The sequence below is a fragment of the Colias philodice genome, chromosome 5, assembly GCF_061535455.1.
Source record: "Colias philodice isolate Cphi_HAF_F1 chromosome 5, ilColPhil1 Martin Lab GWU primary, whole genome shotgun sequence".
NCBI lineage: Eukaryota > Metazoa > Arthropoda > Insecta > Lepidoptera > Pieridae > Colias > Colias philodice.
In genome coordinates, this window is record NC_143090.1 from 8658675 (window position 1) to 8683529 (window position 24855).

The following is a 24855-nucleotide window of genomic DNA, read 5'->3' on the forward strand; positions in this document are numbered from 1 at the left end:
AGTTGAAACGTAAGAAAATTAACGTAGAAGAAGAGGTAATGAGGTGGTTCAAATAAATATTTTGTAAGTATGACTAAAACAAAGTCTTAACTAAAATAAATAATATTAATACTAATGACAAGTTAATTTAAATTAAGCTAGCGGTTCACCTAAATAATATCGTATAACAAAATTTCCGTTGCCTCTCTGTCAAAAGGCCTTCGACAAGAGGTAACAGAAGATTGTACTTAAGGCTTCATATTAATCACTATTATCGTTCAATTCATTCTAAATCGTTTTTATTTAAATGCTTTCATTCAAAATGGTCTAAAACATTGATTATCTAGTTTATTAGGTATATCACGCAGACCAGTAGTATAACAGAGAAATAATAAGATTAAAATACAATAATTCATTAAAATGCGTATAATTTACAATAACCCACACACAATAATCTAAATTATTCTGCGTATAATTTAGATTATTGTGGGATTTATAATTCGATTTAAAACTATAAAATTAAGCTAACGGATATAAAGTTGCGCTTTTACACATAAGTAACGCGAGATGCGCAGGTAGGTACTATTTTGTAAGTTATTTCATGACACAGGTGCATGTTGTACAAATATTTTCCTTAATTTTAGCCTCTTAAATGGCAGTTTCCAGACCTATCTAAATACAATAAATAACGCAATCTCTCCAATAAAGGGATTAACGAATTTTTAAACCAATTGAGCACTCGTATAGCACACGCTTTATTTTAGGCTTGATCTATATACTTCAGTCTCATCACACTAATATGTACAAATTAAGTTAAAAAGGCTAGGTTACGAGTAAAATCGACTTTTTGAAATTACATGCGGCGCTGTCGCTGGGTGCGGTCGGGTTATCGTCGTGATGGCGGCGGTCTTCTTCTTCAGTTTTGAAATTGGCCGTAATTTAAAGAATAATACTGCTGATACAGCGCAAGAGCTTATTAACGTGACAAGGAGAGCGCCCAGTGTTGCTGCGAAGCCAGGAGTGGTCATACATACAAGTCCTGGTGTTGGAACCACCTTGGGAGCTGAGTTCTCTTCTGCAGAATCAAGGTTAAGGTCACCGGCAGATACAACACGTATCACTCTGTTAACTCCTACTTCTTTCTCCGGTGATGTAGCTCGTCGTTGCCTCCTTACTCGCCTCTCATCCCGACGTACTTCAACTCCAACTGGGTACGAGTCAATCTGCGGTGGTCCGTATTCTGCGTGAGGAGCGATTACATTGTGACCTTCTGAACATTGTTCTGGGCAACGGTATCTGCATATCTGTATCGTACATTGGAAGTGTACTTCCATTGAATCCGGGAACTTGAATGCTTGGAAATGTGCATATGAAAGGACAGACGCGCTAGCTCCGAAGTTCTTTATCTTTGTAAACCTTGACATTAATTTTGGTCTTGTCACACAACCTCGCCTGTCGACTAATTGTATAGGCGCGCGTTGTCCATCGTGTGCTACACAATCACGTACTAACATATCAAACTTGGCATCATCATCTTTGATAGCTAGAACCATTGTCATTGTTTGACCTATTTTCACCAAGCCAGATACTTCAGATGCCCAAGGTCCTTTTCCGACTTGAATTTGCATCCAGCATCCGACATTATCGCCAGCAAAATCAGCACGAACGACGTCGAGCATATCAACTGGGAATGGTCGGAATGTTACAGCCTTTTCGTATTGGTCGTGCCACGTGCAACGTAATTTCCTCGCTTGATCCCAGACTTCTTGCACCTGTGGGTCGTATTGTATAACTATAACATTCTCAAAGTACGTGCCCGCTGCAGCGACATCTCCTCGATATCTGGGGTCACCACTTCCTGCTGTTCCACAAGCGTGTGCACCGATCTCGAATGAAGCCGACGTTCTGCCCAAATTAGGAGGAAGGTGAACGCATTGATGGTTTGAGTAGTGACCTTTCGAGAATACTATGCCAAAGAAGGGTTTATCGAAGCTGAGAAACACTCGCATAGCATTCTTTTCACATTTGACATCTAGAGAAACTATTTTAGGCATATCGGGTGCTGGTGCAGGCCAGACGTCACCTGCGGTACTGAAAACTTTATCACTTGCTGAAGTTTGAGCATCGGCGGGAGGCGCTGGCGGCGGCGGTGGTGGTCCCCTGAAGCCGGGTCCGATATCATTCTTGTGATGATTCACCGAAGATCCGATCGCAAAAGGCTTTGAGTGCATAGGATGATGATTTGGAATTCTGGGCATCCCTGAAAACATTTAATATTTCAGTAAAATGTTGTATTTTATGTAAAGTAATAACATGTGTGCAAATATACATATTGTAAATGCCATGGCATCACTAATTTCTGGCATTTTGTACGCTTCGCCAAATTAATAATATATGTCTGTTTTTTAAATATTGCAGTTTATACTTTATACATTCATATTCTTTAATACTTAACAGAAAAGGTAGTAAAAGTATGATTTAACATTTATTCGTGTGTTAATTATGGCAATCTTCACATTAAAAATACAGAGAGAGAACGCCAGAACATACTAGGTGCTTACCTATAGGATGATGCGGCTGGTGGTGCGGCGGATTCTGTCTCCTATTATGCGGGGGTGGTACCGGCGGGGGTGGTCCGTTGTACGCGTGGCTCGGCGTTTCTCTCTCCGCAGACTCCATCGCAAGCTGGTCGCTGGAGGGCTCCGCAGCGCTGTTGGCGTCCGGGCTGGGATTGCCTCCTCCGCCGCCATTTTCGTTTGACGATTGATCGCTCAGTGTTCCACTCTGAAAATGAAATTAATGTACCGTTAGTGCATTCTAACCTACGTTTATGAAATATGACAATTAGTATACTGTGATATGTTTTCTTCATATATTATGCTTTATGATCTCTAAATAGCAATTTGACATTAAAGCACTCTTGCATCATAAATTGAAAACCTGCAGTTTAATTTCGTTCAGAGCCTTATCTCGGGAATTCGATAAGAAAATCGTTTTGTATCTTCATCAGCTTTCACTAGTGCGCGTGGGCAATATTTAAAGTGTTATTTAATTCGACACACTGACCGTTTTTACTGTCTCCCGGAGTAACTACGTCGGACGCTGTGCGACAACACCCAACACTTTTGGGTCGAATGAAATCTCGCTAGATGACTCTCGGCTTTAAATTTTCTTGGGACAAAAATAGAATCATGTGAAAGTTCCACATGAATACGTTTTACATTCGATTTAAATCATCGTATATTTGACTGCTCTGTTTTTTCGAAAATCACAAACTGGTTTCAGTGAGCAACAAGTTTACACTCGATCATTAATTATTTTTTGTTTTCACATTGAATAGTCAAATTTGGGTAGAGGTATTTGGGTGGTCCGTGTAAAATTATCTGGAAACTTTTACGCTGTATGGAACCGGTCGTTTAGTCTTCAATATCTAGCTTGTTATAGGCGTCGATGTATATCCGAGCTCATATAAAACCATCAATGCCTTATACCTCTCATTTATTTAGCCTCGAGGCACGAAATTAGAAAGTATTGGTATCTGGCCAGAGTATGTGTGTAAGTACGGGTTGTTTTATTTCTTCAATAAAGATTTATGAGTGGGCTTGTAAAGGTTCCTCCTTCGTGTCGACTGTCAAGCGCTGCAATTAGTCGAGATTGGAATCTGAATGGATCATACCGAGAATTGATTCCTACAATCATCTACACGCATCAAGTTACGTAACTTATAATATAAGAGAAAGTTTCGAAGATGCGTTTTGGGCAATTACAAATTATAAGGATTGATAAAATATGATAGCTATAGAAGTTGAGGAATTGTCGGTTTCTTTGGTATTGCTTTTATATTGATTATAAATATTGCCCTACAAAATTAAAATTTCTATTTTAAGCATCATCCTCAACAACTGCATAAAATGAATTAGATGATAGAAGTAAGTTTGTATATTGTCAGTTGAGAGAAAATAAAAACAAATTGATCCAGAGAAAGCGCCTTCTAATAATCATAAGAAGAAACCTTCCACTGCTACCCCTTACACAAAAAAGAGACACCATACAAGTAGGAAACAAACGCAATACGTGTGTAACAAGATCCGCGTGCACTGGGGAGCGGCCGTCAAGTGCAGTATGTCAGTGCGCGGTCGTTGATCTCGCTGGACTCATTTTACTTTCATTAGTTTCATTGCGTCCCTATCGGACGTCACTCTCTGTTTGTGGTTCTGTCGGACACATTTAGTAGAGAAGTTATTGTTATTCAATTGTAAAGCATTACTGTTAGCAGCTATCATGATGAGTACTGCCTGAACAATCAAACAGTATGAAGTATTTTTCATACAAATATCCATAAAGTTTAATTTATTCTGGTGGTGGAAGAAATTTATTGTTTTTCATTTGAGTTGAATGAATATTGATTTCGTGCTCTCTCGAAAACATTAATGTGGTCAACGAGCGCCTTTTATTATTTTCAATCCGACAAAATTTTAAATTGCTCTGAAACTGCATTTAACTGCACCTATTAATTGCTATGTTAATTTCAATCAATTTATCGACCTAACATAAAATATAATATTATTAACGTGTCGTAGAGATGAATAAGATTCTGTTTCACAACTTCTTTCAGAGTTATCAGTGCTCAAACTCCCATGTCAATCAGATGTTTATCAAAAAGCTCACCGTTTACATTTGCACGTATAAACATGTTTGCATTGATAATATCAGGGTGAGGCAGGTAGTAGGACAATACCTAGAATGACGAGCAGGATTTCGAGTTCAATGTATGTCGTCGCTGTAGGTCGCGGTGGCCGACGGGAAAGCAGCTTTTACTCTTTACGCGACTCTCATCTATTGTTGGCTTCCCTTTATATCGGCCGGCTTGCCGACAAATTTACATATTTGATGGACGTGTATAATTTGCTTTTTGTATACTTTTTATTTTTAGAATTAAAGTTATAGTGTGCTTCTGTATTACGATGTTTTATCTTTTCGTGATAAAAACGAGAAATACATTTCATAAAGTTATTATTATTTATAGGTTTCTCTATCTGTCTGTCTAAACCATTTCCCTGTCTACATGAACGATAGATAAAATCTTAAAGAATTACATAGCCTACCACATTTTTTTTATTTTTCGTGAAATAGCGATATGTTTTGTATATAAGCTTAGAGTCAGATATCGTATCCATATTTAACTTCTGCACGTTGACGTTTAAGATTGGAAAAGAGACTTGCAAAGAAAACGGGAGCTCATGCTTCCATTACCCACATACACCATTGTTGTATCGATTCAATAAACCCTAATGGTGTTAATTACCCTGGCCAGTGACTATTAGAATAAAATATGTGACGGAGTTTTTGTTTCCAGGAACACCATACATATGGGGAGTTGTTTACAATGTTCTGTTACAGAGTTGCCATGTAAGTAATGCCTCGGCTATGGCTGAACGGGTAAAAAGTGTTAGACGGAACTCGTCGTGGCCGTCGATGGGCAGTAGGTCGATGGCCATATTTGGCGCGTTTACCTGATGGCCGTATTAGATTCGATCCCATTTTATTTCCTCTGGAGGACACGCCCCATTGCTTTTTTTATGTGTTGAGTTTGAGAAGTCAATGTGTTTGTCGCAACACTCCAAATATTACTCAGCTAGGTATAGCCAATCAAACAAAAAGGGCAAGGGAATGGCAAAATTGTCGTGATGCGGAATTCTGTAGTAGTCTGTATGTCGAAAAAGAGTGTGATTGCAATTTGAAAAGTTACGGACCATCAGTTGGGGGGTTTGGATGTTTAATATAGATATTGATGGAAAATATAAATGAGATAAATGAATTTATATAAGTAACTTTTACAGTAATATTGAGTATATTTGTAAAATATAAGATATTTTGTCAGCATTTCCAAGTAACTATTACGACGCATCTTTAATCGTAATTATACCCATCATACAACTTTGAAAAAGTACTCCTTATAACGACGACTCTACAACTATAACTGCATCAATTTATTTCAAGTCAATGCAGTCTTAATAAAAAAATAAAGCGCAAACATAAAACACGAAACATTTCCTCCGTTTATCGTGATTAGTCCAATGATCAAAGCGTATCCAATAAATTAATAGTAATCAGTATAATTTAGCGAAACTGCGTGTCAGCAACTGGCGCCAGTGATGCGCCGTATATGTGCATCGATACTTGAGTGTTGACTTTCAACTGGATTATAGTACCTACTACACTATCTAGGTTGTTCTATAGGTACTCTTGTAAGTGATAATATTTTATAATATTATTGTGACGTATAATGTTTACATTACTATGTATCTTCCGAAAAAAAAAATAAAGAATGTTGAGTTTACTAAAATATGAAAAGTTGTTACATTAACTAATGACTATGTCACTACAAAATGACATGAAAATAAAAGGTTTCAATAACTTAATTTGTTCAGAGTGAATGTGCAATTAGCTTAAGCAATTTTGAAAAGCTTTCATTATTATTCAAGTTACCCAGTCAAATTAATAATTATTTACCTACATAACCAATTAATAAAAGAGTGGTGAGATTACTTGGTCAGTCTCTGCAAGATACGAAAAGTGAAATAACTTCACGTCTTTTCCATAAGAAATAAGAATATTGTATGTAATAGTACACGTACAGTTGCTCTTTATTATGTAAAGAAGATTTTCGACTTATTATTCGTAGATACAAAAACAAAAATGACGAACATATCACAAAAAATGTAGATCATCAACATACAAAATGCTGAGTTATCATTAACACCATCAAATCTAAAAAACAGCGTCAAATAATATCAGGTAAGTTATCATAAAAAAGTAAAACTAAATTTGTTGTTTTTATTCTTTCATTCTATTGAACAATATTTCCAGCCCAATTTGTTTTTTGTAATGTGGTTACGATGATTGACCTGAATCCCATCTTACTTTGATATATTTACTCTATTTCATCCAATCACACGAAATATGAAACGACGTACTTAGACTAAAATGTTAAATAAATATAATTGATGGCTGTTTTCTAAGTCACTAACCTATTTTTAATGAACTAATGAAATATGAATGCACATTATTTTGATGGATGGTTGCTACCAGTCCCTGCCTTCATTCAGGAGCCCTTTTGATATTTTCCGTATTTTACTTTAAGAATATTCAGACACCAGTCAAATTGTGTCTCTATCTGCCTCTATCATAGCCATTGAATAACTTTTTGTAGGACATATCCAAGAAATGAATACATTATCATCAATGTTGTAAATTTTTAGTTCGTTGGATTCGTCTCCGCTTGGATTAAGACTGCCCAAGTGAAGCCTTACAGCCGTACAAATAAACGAGTTATAACATTTTATGCAAAGAATAAACTAAGAATAAGGAAAAATCATACAAATAAACACGAAATAAATGTAACCAAGTATAACTTCGTAATAAGTATTCATACTAATGCTATTCCGTCCTTATTACGGCTACCACCCTAGTATAAGTCTGACATAACCGAGTTATAACATATCTTTTAGTACATTGTGCTGTGTTTTACAAGTTTTAGAAGCAATTTTCAATCTAAATTTGAGATAATAGCAATGAGAGTAATACGAGAAGTAGGAAAAGTTGAGCAAATTAATAATTTCATTACGTACCTATTGAAATGGAAAATTTTGTATGAAATGTCAAAATATACGAAATTATGAAAAACCCTTTTGATATTTATAATGATTTATTAATTTACAACATGCGCCAAACCATACATACATAAAACTTATTTCTAAACTTATCACAATAATATACACTTTCGTTGAAAATATAAATCTTCTAAGCCTGGAGTTGTATGTTTTGAGTACCAGTTATTTGGCAACTCTCTATCTCAAAGTGGGTTTATCTTCTGTTCTCCAGATATTGGATAGCGTTATCTATCATTTGCTTGCATATTTAATGATATATTTAAATTATTTCCAATAAATATTTAAAAAATAAATAAACAGAACATCGTATGATGAAACTTCACAACAAATTCGACGAAGTCAAACGAGCGTCAGCAAAATGACAGCACCAAGGCTTAACCGTAGACAATTTCAATGTTTTTCATAATTATTTTGTGAATGAATTGCGACGTTGCCGCTTCGCGCCTATGGGCGTATTCAGAAAGAAAGCTTGAAACTTATAAGCGCTTATCGGCGCTTGTCATGTTCATATATTTTCCTGTCAGTGCTGGTAACCCGCGCAGGAAAATATATGAACATGACAAGCGCCGATAAGCGCTTATAAGTTTCAAGCTTTCTTTCTGAATACGCCCTATTGCATAGCGTGAGCATAGATACATCGACGTTATTCCAAATTTATTTGTAAGAAATTATGACATCCTTATTCTTTATTTATTCTTATCATATCTATGCATTGCATAAGGTTTGAATAAGCAAGTTTTTATTTGTACGGCTGTTAGCGATTAACTAATAGAAAGCGATTATCAACTGCCTTTGCGTGTATACTATGTATATTAACAATAGGTAGCAAAGACTTTACCATATGAAACACGAGAAGGATGACAACAGCCACGCCGCGCCTCAGCCGCATCTTAGATCTGCAAACAAAAAACAAACGTTCATAAATTTGTTCGTCGAAAGTTTATGTTTGACTTTGCAGGGGAAAGTTCGAGTATCGTATTCGCTGTTCAATATCACTTGTAGAAATTGCCTTTTTAATATTTTGTATACTTACTAGGTATGTACAAGGTAGAAAAGATAATCTTTAAAGTATGTATTCAACCTTTAGATTTTGGTCAAGTTTATAAAACGTTTAAGAAAATACAGAAAGAGATGTACAATATTGAGTCACGTTTCCAGATTCTTTTAACACACACAAAATTTCATGAAATTGTATCTCTCTATAGTAAACAAATCACTTCACTGGTGTGTAGTGATTTGTTACTATTTATTTGTTACATTAACTATTTATTTGACTAAAAACTACGACATATAAGAGCTCGAGTGTAGTGAGCTAGAATAAACGTCAAAATCAAAAATAGCCATACAAGTTTATGTATATTTTTTTTAACTATAAACGTTCGCCTATCATATGAATAGTAAATACTCGTACTATAGAATAATATTCCGGTACATTTACAATGGAAATGGTGCTCTCATTGTAGTCAAAACAAAAGTGTAAGGCATTCGAAACGTCACAGTTTCCCGCCCTAGTGTAAGTTCTCGCGGCTGTTCCCCACGAAACAAATAAATACATTACATCCATTGTAACTGGTGCCTTACTAACTTGCTTCTGAGATAATAACGGTTAATTGTGAATGCGAATTAATTTGAACACACGATTTTACTTTTTACGGCCGCGCATTGTGGCCTATTGTATTGTTTCAGACAATAATTTATCATCGAAGTTAATGTTCTCTACTGTTAGTTTTAATTCGGTTAGAGTATGGGTGAAAAGGATATTGGTGTAATTTTAGATTTCACTTATGATAAATGAGACGATCAGTCTATGAAATTAAATTAGGAGGAAAACATTAGATATTTGTCCGTGCATCTTATGATAAGTTTAGTAGGTGGGGGTGTATTATAAAATAACAATTTAAAATATATTAATTTATATATCAAAAAATATTCATATGATTAGTTTAGTGGTTGTATTATAAAATAACTTTTTAGTTTTTTATAAGTTAGTTAAGTAGGAAATTATATGTATGTATGGCCTCAAAATGCATTTAAGCTTAACGCGAGCATAGCGTAATAGACCGGGAGATACTGACACAAAATTTCGAGTCATTTGTAACAGGATGGCGGTTCTACAGGGGTCTTAGTACGCAATGACAAAAAGAAAAACGATGGCGTGAACGCTGGTACCGGCGGCTTAGTCGCGTGGGCGTTAGTCGAACTCGTCGGAAAATAGCGAAAGTCAAACGATTTGTAACAGTATGGCACTTATTTTTCCTGTAAGTTTGAGGATCAACAAATATAAATACAAAATTTCAAAGATCTATGTGTTGGAAATCTTCACTTATATAAATTAATAATAAATTAAGTTTTCAAGTATGACAGCACTTTTTCCCCCTACTAGAAGTATGGCAAATATAATAATGGTCACATTTTATCAAATACTCTCCAAAAATCCAAATGCAATACTGGTACAAAAAGTTTGGCGAAATAAAAATTTTTTGCAGATTTTCGGCGGTATGGCGACCATTTGGAATCGTCCGAAAAGTATGGCATGGCGATTTTCGTAAATGGCTGCACGACGATAGTTACCTGTGCAAAAGTTAGCCTGGTACAAATGGTTGAATGATTGTTTTATTTAAATCAACACATTCGCATCGGTATGGCGGGCTGTAAGTCACACCGGAAAAGTATGGCATGACACTACCGCCTACTACTTTTTTATGGGCTATCGGTAAATTCTAAAATTTTTGTGTTACAAATCGTTTGACTTTCGCTATTTTTCCGACGAGTTCGACAAACGCCCACGCGACTAAGACACCGGTACCAGCGTTCACACCATCATTTTTCTTTTTGTCATTGCGTACTAAGACCCCTGTAGAACCGCCATCCTTGGTACAAATGACTCGAAATTTTGTGTCAGTATCTCCCGGTCTATAATGATTTATGTTACTTTTTGTTAAAGACATTTAAATACCGAATGTTACGAAACTACAAGAAATTCCCTCTGTCGAGATTTCTGATTAATACTCAAATGTTTGCAATATCTCGAATAATCTTTTCCTTTTAATAAGGGATAGAAATTGTGAAATTTCGGGTCAAAGGCGAGCCTCGTTTGAGGCATTCTAATCCCATGAACGTGCTGAGAAATGAAGACATTTTCTTTCTTATTCAGTAATATTATTAAAGCATCAAAGCAGGTAGATATGAGATAAACGTGCTTTCATAAAAAACGGCGTTAAATCATAATTAAAGAGATAAATAAAAAAATCGAATTACTCTTATTGCAAGTACCTAAATGAAAGGGCGGCAATGCTTGTAATTCTCGCTTTTCCGAATGCTCAATTAAGACCTCATTTTGCACATGTCAGTTGCGATTGGCAAAAACAAAACGGTTGCTGTGGTGCCAGGTTTAATTGGCAGGAGTGGAAAGTAAAGCCACGGGTGCACAGATCGGTTTTAATCACCGAATATTTTGGGCGTTGGGCGGTCTGGCCAAGTGGGTCCAAGTGGGTCAGGTGGAGAAAGTGCCGGAACTCTTTGTAGATGTCCACTCGGATACTTTTTGCTGTTTAACGCATGTTCCGCTCTTGTATAATTGCAGGGTGCGGATGAATTCGATCACTGCGTACGACCGGACCTTTTGAATTGTTGGTGTATGTCTCATCGCTTTTCTTCAGGAATGTGTATATTTTATTGAGGTTATTTTACATGTGTAGTATGTTATATAATATGTTACTGTATAACTGTATTCAAGTCTGAAGGAGTATACATTAGGCTTTAGTGGTTATTTTCTGATTTGTTAAATTGTTAAATGCATAGGTGTATTTTTTCAGTTTGATGACTAATTATATTATATCTGTTAGTTTATATAAGAAGATTCTGTATATTATATTAGGTAGTAGTTATATCGTTGTTTATTTCCTTATTGGTAAGCATAACAATGCTTACCAATAAGGAAATAAACTTTGAATAAATATAACCTCAGGATATAACAATATCCTTAGGTTATATTTATTCAAAAACATTTAACGGTAACAGCCTTTGACTACCATTAGTCAAATAGAGCAATTACCTTTCATAATAGTACGTAAGCATTATGCAGCATGGTATAATAAATAATAAGGCTTCGGCTATGATGTACATACTAATGATATCACGTCACGACTCACGATTGACTTATTACTGTATATTGTTAGCTGACATTATATTTATAGAATGTAATATGTATAACGTTCGGTGTAAGATTTGAATCAATTTATCAATCTTTCTTCTTCTCTCTGAAGTTTTTTTAAAGAGTATTGAGAACATTTACCTACAGGCTACAAGTAATAGGATTTTGAAATATGTTGGACCGAAAGAAAAATTTATTTTATACGTTTTTAGTGTTCAGATTTTTTTAGCTAAGAGCGTAATGTATATTATTTCTGTAGGAAAAATCATCAAATAAAGTTACACATGAACACATGTACCGACTTACAAATATATAATATGATTGATACATAAAATATTTTGTCGGTGCAACTTTTTTGCAGACTCTACTTACACTAAAAAGGCGGCAACAACCTCTCACTTTCACTTGTTCTTGACCGAGATGTGAGCTTCATTGAAAATTTTGTTATCATTACCTACTGTTAAATTAATACGAGGTTGATGCGTTGTGAGTAGAACTCATGGGAAAATTATTTAAATTTCAATGTCAATGCTTAATATACCACCGCTCTTATACATAAAAGTACTTCATTATAGATATGGATAATCTTATGTTTATTTATAAGGGTTTTCTCTTATATCCAAGACTGTATAGAAACGATAAAAATTCTAATCAAATTGCAGCGATCTGATCGATTTGGAAGCGATCACGAGAAGCTATAAATTTGATTTGAGGTTTGAATTTTGAGTGGTAAAAAAAAGTTTCGTTTTTAGAAAATGTGTTTTTTGATACCAATAACAATTAAAAGTACTTAATCTTCTGAAATAAATCCTGACTACAGAGGTTACGGAGTAAAAGCATCGAAGTTCGAACTGAGATTCGAGATCAAAATTTGCAGTGAATTTAAATTACAAAAGAGCTTTTCCCTTACGAAAAATATCTAATATTACAAAAAATATCTTCATGAATGTTCCATACTCCGTAAGCATCATACATACATCTATACTCTTTAGACTATGCCTATACTGTTTTATATCAGCTCCTATAAATTAACAGTTACCTTAATAAACACTAGAGCTAGACGGTTAGCAGACAAGCAGACGGCTAGGTATCACAATATCTGGGGTCAACGGCCGCTGATAGTGAGAGTATACGACAATGCGTGTAATTTAGAGCCGACATTTTAATATTTTTTTGGCGATATCCATGTTTGAAACGATAAACACCTGTTTTAAAGACAGGAAAATATAAATGTCTATCATTTGTCCAATTTAAAATTTTATTGGATTTACATTTCACATTCATGTTATCGGTTAATCATAGGCATATTTTATTATTAATCGTCTCTATCTATTTATTTCTATAAACATTCTGATAATATGCTGCGATAAATATTTTTTTTATAACGATGTTGGTTTTGATATTTTAACATACTTAGATAAACTTAATATTTTCGACATACTTTTTAGCAATATAGAAATAATTCAAAACAGGTCCTTGACCATAAAACACCCGTTACGTGAGGTCAAAGGTTTTTTATCTCCAATAGAATATATTTTGCTATCGGCTTTGTATTCGTGACCACATAGAGATTTCTCTAAAACCATCAAACTAAACCTGACCTTCAATAAATATTGAAGTTTAACTAATATGCCGAAACATAAAAGCAAACAAAACACTCCCAAACGAAAGCGCTTCTTATTTACACCTTCACCGTCGACGAGAGGATCCGTAGGATAAGGTTATGTGAGAAAGAGAAAGATCAAAATTCGTATGCAAACACACAGACACACCGACGGGCGAATGTCACGTTCGGATACTTGACAGATAAATTCGGATCGTGAGCATGTAAATCGATAACCCTTCATGTTTGACGTTTAATTAGCTTATCGGAGACCATTCAAGTAAGTTTAATTTATTATATATTTTTAAATATCAATTTCCTTATAGGCAATGTTATGTCATTGGGGTTTTTATGTACAACAGAATAACACAGGCGGATTATCTAAGAGAAGAAGAAGAATTGCACACTGGTCAATCTTCGATATTCTAACGATTCACACCTGTCTCTTATACGTTTAACGATTTATCCAAAAACAACGATATATTATGTATGCATCATTTCTATGTTCGGAGGATACAATCTAATCTAGGTAATAGTCAGAGATGACGACACACTACGTATGAATTTCTATATAATTATGTAGGTAGCATATTTACAAAATCACCAGCAAATGGCAGTATTTTATACTTAGTTAAATAGGTCACTCAAATGCCTGTTTATTGCGTAGATAGCTGTATCATTACGGTACGTGCTCCTGAATGGAGGGACTTTGAATGGAAACTTCGTATTTACCGCATTGAATATTAAAATGATGTCCCCGTAATGAAATGTAACCTAAATTAAGGTGAACATTTTATTTTGTAATTTGAAATTATTTACAATGTCTATTTGTTGATGCCTAATACGTGGAGAGAGAACAAACAAACAAGATTCATCTTAAAGCATAAAACTTATAAGCTAGGGTCCAGGGGCACGCCCGCTACACATTACTTAATATGTATCTACTGAATACTTACATTTGTTTCCAAATTGAAATTTATTTATAAAATTCTGCATTTGCTACCGCCAACGAAATTTTAATATTCTTACAATTTTCAATATTTTGTATAAACGCGACTTATTCCGTTCCTATGTATAATGAATATTATTTTACTCACGGTGTGTCTGAGGCTAACTGATATGAAATATATGATTTACATTTGTTACATTTTTACAGTCATACTAGCGTTCCTTAATAATATGCTACAAAACGAATAGCATATCAATCGAATCTCATTCCCATATTACTGTCACACAATCCTAGGAAACTAACAGTTATAACTAATTACAGTAGACAATGCACACACACACACACACACGCCTTGGGAATCTGTAGTGTCGTAAACCCACTTACGAGACCCGTTGGCACACATACGTAGGGTCATCTCCGGTGATTAGAAACCACGTGTCGATATATATCGTCCGAGACACCACCTTTTATAGAAAAGTATGTGAGTAATTCGTATCCTGGATTCATTAGGCATTCGTTATTTGTACTACTGCCACTAAATGTACTTTTACGATCGTTTTGGTTCACGATCACTGATCGAAAACCATCAGAAAAGGTAATAACTAATAAGTAATACTTTATAGTTTATAAGTTATTTAGGGAAATATAAATAAACTGTAAACGTTTGTAAGAGTACTAGAAGTGAGTTCAAAACTTTATTTTAATGAACCGTAACTAAACCTCGATTCGCTATTTTTGTAAGATTTTTAAAGTGTCATCGTAGTTATTTTGAGAGCGTAGGTCAGGGCTGTGCCGGTTAAGGAGTGCTTTCGTATAACATTTTTCTTTTCCTAGATTTAATATTATGTTATTTATAATGTTATATATCTTTTCCAACGTAATTTACAATGTAGAGGAAGTTTAGCCATTAAATTTCAGAAACTACGTACTAAAATATGTTTATTAAATTTATGCTTTAACAGTCTCTACAAATATGGATTTTACCTACTGGTTAGGTGAGATAATTCCAATCTGTGGTTTACCTTTTCAATTAAATACAAACCCATACAAAGATACAATAATAGTATTATGTGAATGACATTGTTAACAATCTATCTAGGTTTATATCATGGTTCTTCAAATACTACTTATACTAACCTACAGTAGTTGCGTTTTTTTTAATCAAATTTCTCTTGTTTTTTTTGCCCTTTTTATACATAAATAAAATATTTACAACATTCGATAAATTCCGATTTACACATCGTGACTATTCATTAGAACCAGTCTCATAATATATACGCGAAGTTGACACGAGAGTAGTCAAAAACGAAAGTAGAATCGATCTAAAATCGGTGTCCAAAACATCGAGTTTCGTTCCTGGTCAGTCGGTCGAACTTTCACCAGTTAATTAGCGGCTATCGATGTTTTACGGTGTTAATGTCTGATCCGATGTGTACGTTCAACTTGATTGATTCCAATCATCCTTGAAACGAACATTTGAGCGGTTAATCGTGATGAATCCTCGTAATTAATTTTATATTTATTGGTTTGTGATTGAAGTTAATCGTTTAGATACAGTTATATAATGAGACTTAATTTGATTTGTGACGATTTTAACGACGGTTAAAATTTTATGCGAATACATACTACATAATATTGTTGCAGAAATATAAGATGACTGAAAGAATCGCCAAATATCTCCAAATATCTGTTAATGGAGATGTCAAAAAATTATATTTAAAGTAAGTATAAAATAATCACTCGGTGTACGGTTCAATGCCCTTTCCTCTTTGAGTAGTTATAGTTTTATTTATGTAGAGCTAGGCGTTAGCTACTATTGAGTATTCTATGGTAGAGCCTTGGTAGAGCTATAAGCTCATATCGAAGGCGTTAATGAATTTGTCGCTCCTTAGATAAGATTTAAATGATGTCATTTAAAGATTACGCCTAAGGTTGACTCGCTCTTCGAATGTAGATTTAAATGCGATAATCGCAAAGTGTTCAGAAGTTCGAATCGTATTCCATTCATGGAGTTTTATATGATTAGGACACTATTTATAGAGTGAGTAGAGCACAGCTTTCAAATCTTAATATACCCTACAATAAATGTAAGTTTATGACATTAACGAAAAATAATGTGCAGCTGGTAGACATGACTAATAACAATGCTGATAGAAATTATTATCAAGCTTCATAATTCTCAATAATTAATTAAAATTATGATAAAAACACGCTATATTAATTATCTCGTGTGAACACAACTGTTACCACGGGTTCTCATTAAAATTTCACGCAAAACACGACAATTGGGAGAAAATTTCAGTTCTGTGTGAACACATGTCCATAGTTACGCTATCGAGCAAACAAAAGGCCGTTTGTATATGTCAATTAGAAGCTTCGAAGATTCATTCGACTCATCTCACTTTCTCTTTTATCTATTCAATTATGCATTGATTGAACGAAAATAAAACTTATAACGTTCTACAAAGGTCAATATTACAATACTAACACGTTTTTTTGATTCACGGTTTTTGAGTATCCTTTAAACCTTCGAATATTATTTGTTTAATTTAGGCACTATTCAAGTGTCAAACTTTATGAATTTCAATGGATGTAAGATTAAAATATTAGAAAATACAATGTAGTGAATAAGCATAATTTCTCTTTTGAATGTATAATTATCGTTAATAATATTTAATGTTTATACGATTAATACTTACTACCTACTTAACTACGCTGTATTTTTTCGATACAGATCATACAATTCATAATTAATGAAAAAATAAACCAACTTTTATGATTTTAATAGATAAGATATTTTATGAATCAAAACTAAAATAATGACTTACATTTAGATTTGTTGTAACACGAATACACGTGTTTATAATAATACCTAGCTAGTTAACCCATAGCTGATATTTGAAATAAGCTACTTACCAAATCTATAATCACCCTAAATAAAAAGAAAAAAATTAAAACCCATTTATCGTACTACCATTGCCCTCACTATCAAAGCTGTAAAAACAAGTAAACCCATATCCCCACTCATGTGAAATGGCCCTGCCATGAAGAAAGCTGCCACGGGCTTCCAATAAGTAAGGAAACGTAAGCAATACTTGATCCAATACCAGATGTTGAGTTTGTGCAACATTGTATCACAATGTAAACACTAAACATATAAAAGATATAAGAAATACATTTATATAGAAGTAGGCACTTGCTTCGTTAATGTGCGCGCGGGATAAATGTTCATTGTTCATACATGCAACGAAATTGGTAAAACTTAAGGTTTTATTTTAGTGAATAAAAGTAGTATATGGTTAAGCATAAATTATTATCTTTGTAAATGCGGAAATTCAATATTTAGATGTGAAAAGGTTACAGACAGCTCATAGATTTGCATTCATAATAATGGTATGGATATATTATAACGTAATAATACCACCTAATAATGTGGTGTATAATATCATACGTAATACTTTTTTAGAAATGCGAGACATTTCAGAGTTCATTGCTCTTCAGATCGTAATTAACAATACAATGATTAAAAATTAAATCTCTAATAAAAAAATTAATAAATAAATTAAATCTAATATCTTAATTTAAACTCCTTATCAATAGGAGGAGTCACATAAGTTTAATTCACAATGAATAATTATTTCATAAGCATTATTATTTCATATTCATTATTGATAACCGTGTTATGCGTGCCCGCATGCCAATTGCATAGAACGATTACTGTAACAACCCTGATAAGCGGAGTTATAGTCATCTATTTAGGTACCCTGTAAAGGTATAATAATGTAAATATGTTACAATAATTCTTTGTTATAAGTTGTAAAAAGTATTGCATAATAGTAATATGTACGTAAATTAATAAATAATAATTTTCAAATTAAAAGCTCGCTTTTAGCGAAATGATTATTTTAACATCAATTTTTGATTAAATGATCATCAACATCATCAGCCCACATTATAAGTTCCCACTGCTGGGAAATGATTTCATGGCCTATTTAAATGATTAAATGATAGTAGGTACTTAAAAACTCTTCGAAGTATGATTAAAGATTATTATAGATTACGTAGATACCGAGCTAGGAGTTTTGCCGAATGTAAAAGTTAATTTATTTAAGACTGCAACTTCCAAGTAAAAAAGCTGTGAGCAATTGTAAGCACGTAATAGAAAGTAAAAGAGTTAGGGAAGTAGGTATCCGGCATCGTGCATCCGAAACGCAGTAACATCCTATTTAATATGTAAATTTAGTAAAGAACGAAAGTACATAAAACGACATGAGTAAACTTGAAAGTCGTACTAATATTTACATAGGTACAAAACTATAAAAATCTCATCATAAACCGAAGAAGACGAATATTTGTATTGAACGTAAAACATTATTATTGTTAACGAGTTCTAATGAGTCGCGATATGTAGTTGAATATTTAACTATTCTTATAACTGTGGTATCTACCGAACAATATCAATTCATTGACACCATAGTATGACTTCCGATTTCATAACCAGAGTTTGCCTTTGATTATTACTACATAAACTCCAATATAATATATTTTTCAAAGTAAAAAAACCGTCATTATAACCTAACTGATATGTAGCAAAACGCTATGTATCTACTCATATACAGAACTTTCTTTCCTTCGTTACACTTAACTCTGCAAACTGTTACACATATGAAAATAAATGTTCACTCAGCGCAAATAAATCGCTAGCCTTAATGAATTATTTCAGGTAAAGAAGGTCAGAAGAGAGAAAATAATCATAATTATCTCGGCCCCTTATATGGTTCGTCTTAATAAGTTAATAATAAGCGTGCATGAATATGAATACAGAATTATGACATAATTATTTCGTGTGAAGTTTGTTGAATTTAAAAGTTGAGGCACGTTGAGATTTAATGCAATTAACAAAATAATTTTAAATACATATTATTATTAATTTTAACACATTCACTTACTTTATTATTAGCTTGCGATATTAATCACACTTTTTTTAATCAAACAGTATACACGTACCTGTGCCTCATTCATAGGTAGTATGAATTAGCCTTGATATTGACTGCATAATTTACATCATATTTAATAATAATATGTGATATGTTATAATTAAATATAGTGTATAACCGCACGTAAAACTTTACAAAATGTACATAGTTTACAAGCGTCTACGCACAATTTGAGTAAATACCCACTATGTTACATTACCAGCCACCACTTTGACACGGTTCCCGGGTTCACAAAAGTGATAAGGGTACAGAAAGATTGGCGTAGCTAGGAAAACCCTCTGGGCTCTGAGAGAAATAACAACGGAAAAAAAAGAAAAAAGAAACTGCAACATTAGCAAAGTCTTCCAATATTGATTTTGAAAATGGGACAAATTTTGGAAAATGTTCACTGCTACCGAGAATTTCTGCTAGGATTGCCACCTATCCCCTAGTTAGTTACACCACAGCTCAGAAGCTTCATTCAATAAATCAATAGCCCATATATATGACTGTTGGTAATCCTTGTATGGCGGTTCAAGTTACATGAATAAATGCGATGTCAATTGATACATCTTGAAGGTCAGGCGGATCTAATTAAGTACCATCCGGCTACCTTTAGTGATCGCGGTTTGTAAGCCTTGGTTTCAGGCCACGCATATTTTTAATCCAGATCAAGATGAAGGACTGGGTGAAGTTTCTAGTCCGGGATACATCGCCCATTTTTGCAAGTGATTACTATCAAGCTAATTTTTCGTAAGTAGCTTTATTTTGATGAGATGCCCAATAATTTCATGTACGAAACTCTCGATTGTGGTAGCTACCAGAGGAAACAAGGATAAAATATTTTGATTTGATGGTTCTCAAATATTAATTACTAACTGAATGTTTTTTTTTGTTCAATCTCAAGATAATTATCTAAATTATTCGAATAAATATTTGTCCTACAAAATCTATGGTTTGATCAAAGAGTCCCCCTTTCCAATGTGTATCGATAACGAAGTCATCATAAATGATTACTAACCAGCTGATTTTTTTATTTTCACTTATTTAATACTTATTTAATTCAGCAGACGTATTGTCCTACAAATTGCGTAATAAATATTTGAGAACCGTCAAATCAAAAATTTTTATCCTTGTTACCTCTGTAAGCTACCACAATCGAGAGTTTCGTACATGAAATTATTGGGCATCTCATCAAAATAAAGCTACTCACGAAAAATTAGCTTGATAGTAATCACTTGCAAAAATGGGCGATGTATCCCGGACTATTACGTGTAGATATGCTTTGAATTATTTCGGTGCACTTATTTGTATATTAAATGACATTTTAAATGTGCAATAGGGTAGTTTTTGATTGAGAGTTTAATTATTATGTAAGGAAAATTCTTTTTTAATTCGAAACTAACTAAATAACTGAAAATGTATCCGGTGCATTTACATCAAACGAGCGAATACTCATTGTAATACCACTATGTATTTTTTTTAGTGTGAACAGGTAGAGCTTTCTTTCGTTGTTCTTAGGGCGTTTGAAAAAATTCTATACAATGTTCTAATACTGAACAACACTGAATGCGAGTTTTCGTTTACATTAAAAGATCACGAAAGAATGCTCTTGCTCTAGCTCTATGTTCGTTTGTTGTAAATGCACCGAGAGGAATAATCCACAACAAAGATCTTAATGTAACAAGACTGGAAGCAATAATATGAGCGTTGAGTTGCAATTAGTTAACAAACAATATCTGAACAAGTATAATTGCACCGTTTTACTGCGAGCTTTAGGTTTTAACATCGCATTATCGTTTTATGTTTAAGGCAGTAACAATTTACGCTGAAAACCTCTTGAATGAATGAAACACTTTCATCGCCTACTTTTTTAATAAATTTACCAAGCAGTGGTTAATGTTTCGTTGGTTTTTTTTATTTAATAACATATAAGTATGTATACAATACAATCATCACACGCGTTAATTTTATGAGATCTTATTTTATGCTCTTAATAACACCTGTTAACACAGTATATTAATCCAGTTTCTTATACAGCTTGATCTAAAGATTATTTCTGGCTGATAAAACTAAAAAATAAAAACACACTAATAACCTTAGGACGGAGAAAGTACGAGAAAAAAGCGGGAGCCTCCAGTATTGGCCCCACCGGAGATAAATTTCTCCCATTAACGTAACGATTAAACGATTACCCGAATGCCGACGTGTGCTCGAACACGTTTCCTGTTTACCGATCGCTTGTTCGCCGATTTGCGACGTTTTTATGTCGCTTTTTGTTTGATCTGTCGCTTTCGTGGACATATTTTACATGCCACATGCGATATTTACATGTTTGTGTGGGTACAGCAAATGTTAAAACTTAAAACGTTTAAACTTCGACAATAATGTATGAAAATGTACAATGCCTTCATCGTTTTTCTCTGTGTAAGAAATGTAGCTACAAGCGTGTAATTCAATGAATTTTATAGATAAAACAATGAACAGGAAAGATTCACAAAGCATTTACTTTTGAAAGCTTTACGCTGAAAGCATTTCAAAACTCGAGTTAAGATATAAGCAAAGTTACTTTGACGTTTATAAGGTATTGTATGTAAGAAAGTCCAAGCGTGAATGGCGTGCTTTACGTTAAAGAAATACGTAAACATGCTGTATGTGAGAAGAAAATTTGTGAAAAAAAGAGAAGTAGACAATGAAAGCGACTAAAAATACAAGTGACATATTTATCAATCTCACGAAAATTGCAGGTGTTATACTCACAGAAATTCGTTAATTTGGACTATTTCGATTTTATTACACAAATTGTAGACACCCTTTTATCAATCTACTTTCTAAGTTTCCGAATTTTCTGCGGCTTCCTTTTTACCTTCTTGATTTTCCGATGTCGCTGACGAAGTCCGATAATATTTTCACACTTACAAATAGTATCAATATATGTTAATATGCAAATTTAGCTATATATAAAAATAAAAGTTATATCTAATTTCTAAAAACAATTTCTCCAACATTCGAAATGGAATTAATTATTCTTACATTTGACCCAGTGCTATACTAACAGCTTACACAGTTATTTGAATATCAAGCAAATTTTAACCGTTAAAATTGCAAAACGAATCAATAGTTGATAATTGATTAAAATTATTCAGTTGAAACAAGCGAGCAATGCTTTAACAGACGAACCGAATTGTACTACAAATTGACCATGTAGATGTTGAATGGATCGATTGAAAGCTTTCGTAATATTTCACACGCTTCCTGAGCTTTTACTGGGTATTGGTAGTGAATTTTAAATTAACTTTTACTTCAATTATAGCTCAGTTTGTTTCAGATTCTAGTAAGACATTTTTACCTATATAATATATATAACTTAATAAATAAACTTATGATCATAGTGCGAAGTACGTACTAATATTCTTATAAGAACGTAGTTACAATATAGATTTAAATGCAGAGTCAACATGCATTTGAAATGTAAAGTTTATATGAAAGTCATAAGTCGTGATATCAATCTTCCTCAGTTATTTCTCAATATGTACTCTGTTATATTGTATGTACTGTACCTGTAGTAGGAAGGATAATATAAATAGTTTTCATATTTTCTGCTCTACCTTGTCACTTTTTTCATTAACAACACAGCGTTTTTTGTTTAAATATAGGTTATTAATAAAGAATTTAAATAACTCTAACTCGGGTTTCATTATAACATAATAATTTTGTCTGTATGCATCCCATTTTGGATAAAATTACATGACATACTCATTATTCAAAATAACGCATATTTAGCGTGAAGCGGGAAGCCGCAACAGTATCTATACTGTTATTCATTTTCTTTACAAGTTTCCTATGTTACGGCAAAACACTCTTTGGACTTCGATTCTTTGACCTGAAAAGCTCACATTTAGCTTTATTTGTAAACCTTTATATCATGTATGAAAGCTGCATAGCTTAAAACTATAGAATTTTACAGATACCTGCTACAAATTTGGCGCCAAATCAACCCAAGCATAGACTAAACACATCTATCATCATCCATACAGATCAATGTTTAGAACAGTAGTTAATTATCAGTTTTCATTATCAATTGCTATCAGCAATACCAACGTCCATAAAATCCACTACATTCAAATCCATAATAAATCCAAAGAACATACCGTTTGAATCTTCCGTACGCAACCGAAACACACACAAGGTCACAGTTCTCACAGATTAAAAATGTCCCACAGATAAATAATGCGGATGGCACGTGCACGTGATACTTTGTGGCGCGGCGGTGCGCGCGCGGCGGCCTGAGAGTGACAAGTGGTGTTGGCGCAGGTGTCAGACTCCCTCTAACAAGGTCGCTCCCCTCTCGTACACCCATTTCACCCGGAGAAAGTCTGCCTACATACATACCAAATTTACGAACTGATTGAGTCGGAATTAAAGGCGGTGATGAATGAAGCGAGGGGTCAACGTTGAAGGTTACCCGATTGGTTCAACTCTGGCCAGTCTTGAGCGCTAAGCTTATCGCGTGATGTCCGAGACTTGTAGTTATCTTTTAATATTATGTATTCGTTTTTGCGGAAGGAAATAAATGAATCATTTTGTGCCACTGAATGCTCAAATGAGAATTATCGTAAATTTGTTAGAAGTATGAAGCTCTATAAAATAAGGCTTTAGCTTGGATAAAGCTTAGATAGAGATTAGGGCAAATGGACGCATCTATTTTAGTCCAGAGTTTAAAAAAATTCATGCTAAAAAGCTTAGTGAAGCTTTGATAAAAGCACACTTAAAGTGTTTAGCTTTGACCCAGAGTTGTGCAATTGAAACGCTTGTTGATAAATACAGCATTCTTAACTTAATTGTTGTGTAGGTACATTGTTTACATGAAGTAGCTTCTTTTAACAAAATTCTATAACAACACAACATGATAACAACACCACGTAAACAAGTAAAGGTTCACTACAAATTAAAAGCTAATGTCGTAATACTCGAAATTTCTATTTGCATCCAAACTATACAGTGAGAAATGTACTTTGAGTGCGAAATACAGTTAACGAAATTAGCATTACAACAATGCAAATGGCTTCACAAGTGAAGACGGGACACGGCTTTAGTCTTTGTTGACAATTTGCCATCAGAACTCAACTGAGGTGAATATGCAATAGAATACAGGAAACCTTCATGGTCTAACCTTAAAACAATTTAACTTTAAACCAGGGATCTGTCAGTTTAATATAGTTGTCTATGTGAAATACGACAAAACCAGATTAAAGAGAACCCGCGCTTAAGCGTCTTTACTTTAAAGTCCAAAGTTTTTTTTTGTGTTAAGACAGTCAATGTTTTCGAAGTTACATGTAATCTCACTTTCTAAGCATGTACGTATCTCTGATTTAACCATAAGTGCATTGTTTTGATATTCCTGTAGGTATAATATGAAATAGAGCAGTATATTATTGCACAGTGAAGATACTCTTTCACATTAGTATTCAATTAGGTAATATTTCTTCTATTCTAAACTTCATCTTCTTTGGAATTTGTAA

The 24855-nt window shown here is 33.8% G+C and overlaps 1 protein-coding gene across 1 annotated transcript; it reads right to left on the reverse strand.

Annotated features, from left to right (window-relative positions):
* Positions 1–444: 444 nt before the first annotated feature.
* dy (transmembrane protein dusky) lies at positions 445–23637 on the reverse strand. The gene is made up of 4 exons (XM_089695139.1): positions 23485–23637; positions 8491–8548; positions 2541–2763; positions 445–2239 (listed from the first exon to the last, which is right to left on the reverse strand). Exons 2-4 carry the CDS (start codon positions 8539–8541, stop codon positions 807–809), a joined length of 1707 nt encoding a protein of 568 aa, XP_089551265.1. The 5' UTR covers positions 8542–8548; positions 23485–23637; the 3' UTR covers positions 445–806.
* Positions 23638–24855: the final 1218 nt, after the last annotated feature.

Coding starts and splice junctions, on each gene's coding strand:
- dy (XM_089695139.1), bottom strand. CDS start 8,541: ATGCGGCTGAGGCGCGGCGTGGCTGTTGTCATCCTTCTCGTGTTTCAT. Junction 2,764..8,490: donor TCCTTCTCGTGTTTCATATG/GTAAAGTCTTTG, acceptor TTTCATTTTCAG/AGTGGAACACTGAGCGATCA. Junction 2,240..2,540: donor CCAGCCGCATCATCCTATAG/GTAAGCACCTAG, acceptor AAATGTTTTCAG/GGATGCCCAGAATTCCAAAT.